The sequence below is a fragment of the Melanostigma gelatinosum genome (genome assembly GCF_949748355.1).
Source record: "Melanostigma gelatinosum genome assembly, chromosome: 8".
Taxonomy (NCBI): Eukaryota; Metazoa; Chordata; class Actinopteri; order Perciformes; family Zoarcidae; genus Melanostigma; species Melanostigma gelatinosum.
This window is the reverse complement of record NC_136641.1, coordinates 28,358,020-28,363,019: the sequence shown is the minus strand read 5'-3', so window position 1 is coordinate 28,363,019 and position 5,000 is coordinate 28,358,020. Positions and strand designations below refer to the sequence as shown.

At 43.4% G+C, this 5,000-nt stretch overlaps 1 protein-coding gene across 3 annotated transcripts in view; it reads right to left on the bottom strand.

Annotated features, from left to right (window-relative positions):
- The window catches only part of hdac6 (histone deacetylase 6), a 51,141-nt gene that overhangs the window by 21,870 nt on the left and 24,271 nt on the right, over positions 1–5,000 (bottom strand). For 2 of the 3 annotated variants that reach the window (XM_079273566.1, XM_079273567.1), the window contains exons 3-6: positions 2,197–2,319; positions 1,967–2,052; positions 1,645–1,729; positions 1,319–1,359 (exon numbers count right to left, since the gene is read on the bottom strand). In XM_079273566.1, coding sequence (XP_079129692.1) covers positions 1,319–1,359; positions 1,645–1,729; positions 1,967–2,052; positions 2,197–2,319 — 335 coding nt within the window. The remainder of the gene's footprint in view (positions 1–1,318; positions 1,360–1,644; positions 1,730–1,966; positions 2,053–2,196; positions 2,320–5,000) is intronic. The other variant, XM_079273568.1, reaches the window with a different exon arrangement.

Sequence of the window (5,000 nt, the reverse complement as noted above, 5' to 3'; positions counted from 1 at the left end):
ACGGTAGAGAACAATAGAGAACGGTAGAGAACAGTGAAGAGCTATAGAGAACAGTAGAGAACAATAGAGAACAGTAAAGAGCTGTAGAGAACGGTAGAGAACCATAGAGAATGGTAAAGAGCTGTAGAGAACGGTAGAGAACAGTAGAGAACGGTAAAGAGCTGTAGAGAACGGTAGAGAACAATAGAGAATGGTAAAGAGCTGTAGAGAACGGTAGAGAACAATAGAGAACAGTAAAGAGCTGTAGAGAACGGTAGAGAACAACAGAGAACAGTAAAGAGCTGTAGAGAACAATAGAGAATGGTAGAGAACAATAGAGAATGGTAAAGAGCTGTAGAGAACGGTAGAGAACAATAGAGAACGGTAAAGAGATGTAGAGAACGGTAGAGAACGGTAGAGAACAATAGAGAACGGTAGAGAACAATAGAGAACAGTAAAGAGCTGTAGAGAACAGTAGAGAACAATAGAGAACGGTAGAGAACAGTAGAGAACGGTAAAGAGCTGTAGAGAACGGTAAAGAGCTGTAGAGAACGGTAAAGAGCTGTAGAGAACGGTAGAGAACGGTAGAGAGCTGTAGAGAACGGTAAAGAGCTGTAGAGAACGGTAGAGAACAATCGAGAACAGTAAAGAGCTGTAGAGAACGGTAGAGAACAATCGAGAACGGTAAAGAGCTGTAGAGAACGGTAGAGAACAATAGAGAACGGTAAAGAGCTGTAGAGAACGGTAGAGAACAATAGAGAGATGTAGAGAACGGTAGAGAACAGTAAAGAGCTGTAGAGAACGGTAGAGAACAATAGAGAACGGTAAAGAGATGTAGAGAACGGTAGAGAACGGTAGAGAACAATAGAGAACGGTAGAGAACAATAGAGAACGGTAAAGAGCTGTAGAGAATGGTAGAGAACAATAGAGAATGGTAAAGAGATGTAGAGAATAGTAGAGAACGGTAGAGAACAGTAGAGAACGGTAAAGAGCTGTAGAGAACGGTAAAGAGCTGTAGAGAACGGTAAAGAGCTGTAGAGAACGGTAGAGAACAATAGAGAACGGTAAAGAGCTGTAGAGAATGGTAGAGAACAATAGAGAATGGTAAAGAGATGTAGAGAATAGTAGAGAACGGTAGAGAACAATAGAGAATGGTAAAGAGATGTAGAGAATGGTAGAGAACGGTAGAGAACAGTAGAGAACGGTAAAGAGCTGTAGAGAACGGTAAAGAGCTGTAGAGAACGGTAAAGAGCTGTAGAGAACGGTAAAGAGCTGTAGAGAACGGTAAAGAGCTGTAGAGAACGGTAGATACATTGAGTCTTCAGTGTTTGTGACTCACATGTGAACGAGCAGCAGTTCTTCTTCTACAGCCTCTCTGATCTGAAACAAACACACATAGCGCCCCCTTCAGGTACATTACGTAAACATCAATATATAAATATCAAAGTACAATGTGTGTTTCTCTGTGTCACTGCGATTATTGTTAATCATTCACGTCACTGTTGAAAGGATCAGCAGATCTGAAGTTGCTCTTTAATGGAGTCAAGCATCTGCTCGGTTCAATCAGTGTTTAGTTGAACTGAAGCAGGGAAACATTCAGAACAACCTTCCAGCTTGTTCTAGGCTGCTTTTATTGTGAAACTCTGAAACAGGAAGTGGTCAGACCTGGACTCTGGTGCAGTGAGACAGCAGGTCCTGTCTGTCCAGCTCCTCCATGATGGCCGTCACTCTGTCGGGTCTCTCTGGATGACTGAAGATCAATCAGGACTACCGATTAGTGCCCCGCCCCTTCCTCACGTTCATATTAAGTGACATCATGATGTTTAGCGGACAAGCCCCGCCCCTTCCTCACATCTCTATTAAGTGACATCATGTTTACAGTATATATTGTTCCATAAATTACACAGATTCAAACAATTTAAACTGGATCAAATACTTGACCTCTTATGTGTACTAATAACAATAAGAGGAAGGGGGCGGGGCTTACCTGGCGTCCCAGAGGTTCTTATGATGAGTGAAGATGTCGGAGTAAACGAGACCTGTTCCTGAGACCTGGGACCTGCTGGACACGTCCTGGACACACAGTAACACACACAGTTGTGTTTTACTTGGCGTCAGCAGGATGTAACTCAACCAGCAGCTGATACTAGGGGGAGTATTGTGTATACTGTGAGTACTGCATGTACTGTGAGTACTGTGTGTACTGTATCTTCTCACCAGCGTCTGCAGTCTGTCGATCAGCTCCTCGTCTTCCTCTCGGCTCCTCTCCATCCTTCCTCTCCTCTTCACCTCCTTCAGGAAGCCTCCTCCTTTCCTTCCCTCCTTTCCTTTACTGCTGCTCTGAAAAAACAAAGATGTAAACATGTAAACACACCTCAGTGCTGCTGATGAAGACACATCTACAGATCTGGTTTTATGTTTTCTGCTAAATGTTTGTTTATGTTACTGTGTGTGTGTTACTGTGTGTGTTACTGTGTGTGTGTTACTGTGTGTGTGTGTGTGTTACTGTGTGTGTGTTACTGTGTGTGTTACTGTGTGTGTGTTACTGTGTGTGTTACTGTGTGTGTGTGTGTGTGTGTGTGTGTTACTGTGTGTGTGTGTGTGTGTGTGTGTTACTGTGTGTGTGACTGTGTGTCACTGTGTGTGTGTGTTACTTTGTGTGTGATACTGTGTGTGTTACTGTGTGTGTGTGTTACTGTGTGTGTGTTACTGTGTGTGTGTGTGGGGTGCGTGTTATTGTGTGTGTGGGTGTGGTGTGTGTTACTGTGTGTGTTACTGTGTGTGTGGTGTGTGTTACTGTGTGTGTGGTGTGTGTGTGTTACTGTGTGTGTGTTTTACTGTGTGTGTTACTGTGTGTGTGTGTTTTACTGTGTGTGTTACTGTGTGTGTGTGTTTTACTGTGTGTGTTACTGTGTGTGTGTGGGGGGGTGTTACTGTGTGTGTGTTACTGTGTGTGTTTTACTGTGTGTGTATTACTGTGTGTATTACTGTTTATGTTACTGTGTGTGTGTTACTGTGTGTGTTACTGTGTGTGTGTGTGTGTGTGTTACTGTGTGTGTGTGTTACTGTTTATGTTGCTGTGTGGGTGTGTGTGTGTTACTGTGTGTGTGTGTGTGTGTGTGTGTCACTGTGTGTGTGTGTTATTGTGTGTGTTAGTGTGTGTGTGTGTGTGTTACTGTGTGTGTGTTACTGTTTCTGTTACTGTGTGTGTGTGTGTTACTGTGTGTGTGTGTTACTGTGTATGTGTTACTGTTTATGTTACTGTGTGTGTTACTGTTTATGTTACTGTGTGTGTGTTACTGTGTGTGTGTTAATGTGTGTGTTACTGTGTGTGTGGTGTGTGTGTGTGGTGCGTGTTACTGTATGTGTGTTACTGTGTGTGTGTTACTGTGTGGGTGTGTTACTGTGTGTGTTAGTGTGTGTGTCACTGTATGTGTGTGTTAGTGTGTGTGTGTTGCTGTGTGTGTTACTGTGTGTGTGTTACTGTGTGTGTGTGTGTGTTACTGTGTGAGTGTGTGTTACTGTGTGTGTGTGCGTTACTGTGTGTGCTACTGTGTCTCTGGTGTGTGTTACTGTGTGTGTGTTATTGTGTGTGTGTGTTACTGTTTATGTTACTGTGTGTGTGTTACTGTGTGTGTGTTACTGTTTATGTTACTGTGTGTGTTACTGTGTGTGTGTGTTATTGTGTGTGTTAGTGTGTGTGTGTGTTACTGTGTGTGTGTTACTGTTTCTGTTACTGTGTGTGTGTGTTACTGTGTGTGTGTGTTACTGTGTATGTGTTACTGTTTATGTTACTGTGTGTGTTACTGTTTATGTTACTGTGTGTGTGTTACTGTGTGTGTGTTAATGTGTGTGTTACTGTGTGTGTGGTGTGTGTGTGTGGTGCGTGTTACTGTATGTGTGTTACTGTGTGTGTGTTACTGTGTGGGTGTGTTACTGTGTGTGTTAGTGTGTGTGTCACTGTATGTGTGTGTTAGTGTGTGTGTGTTGCTGTGTGTGTTACTGTGTGTGTGTTACTGTGTGTGTGTGTGTGTTACTGTGTGAGTGTGTGTTACTGTGTGTGTGTGTGTTACTGTGTGTGCTACTGTGTCTCTGGTGTGTGTTACTGTGTGTGTGTTATTGTGTGTGTGTGTTACTGTTTATGTTACTGTGTGTGTGTTACTGTGTGTGTGTTACTGTTTATGTTACTGTGTGTGTTACTGTGTGTGTGTGTGTTACTGTGTGTGTGTGTTACTGTGTGTGTTACTGTGTGTGCTACTGTGTTACTGTGTGTGTGGTGTGTGTTATTGTGTGTGTGTGTGTGTTACTGTTTATGTTACTGTGTGTGTGTTACTGTGTGTGTGTTACTGTTTATGTTACTGTGTGTGTTACTGTGTGTGTGTGTGTTACTGTGTGTGTGTGTGTTACTGTGTGTGTTAGTGTGTGTGTGTGTGTGTTACTGTGTGTGTGTGTGTGGTGTGTGTGTTACTGTGTGTGGTGTGTGTGTTACTGTGTGTGTGTGGGGGGGGGGTGTAACTGTGTGTGTGGTGAGTGTGTTACTGTGTGTGTTACTGTGTGTGTTAGTGTGTGTGTGTTGCTGTGTGTGTGTTACTGTGTGTGTGTGGTGTGTTACTGTGTGTGTGGTGTGTGTGTTACTGTGTGTGTGTTACTGTGTGTGTGTTGCTGTGTGTGTGTTACTGTGTGTGTGTGTGGGGGGGTGTTACTGTGTGTGTGTAACTGTGTGTGTTACTGTGTGTGTGTTGCTGTGTGTGTGTGGTGTGTGTGTGTGGTGTGTTACTGTGTGTGTGGCGTGTGTGTTACTGTGTGTGTTACTGTGTGTGTGTGTGTGTGTGGGGTGTGTGTGTGTTACTGTGCGTGTGTTACTGTGTGTGTGTGTGGTGTGTTACTGTGTGTGTGTGGTGTGTGTGTGTTACTGTGTGTGTTTTACTGTGTGTATTACTGTGTGTGTGGTGTGTGTTACTGTGTGTGTTACTGTTTATGTTACTGTGTGTGTGTTTTACTGTGTGTGTGTTACTGTGTGT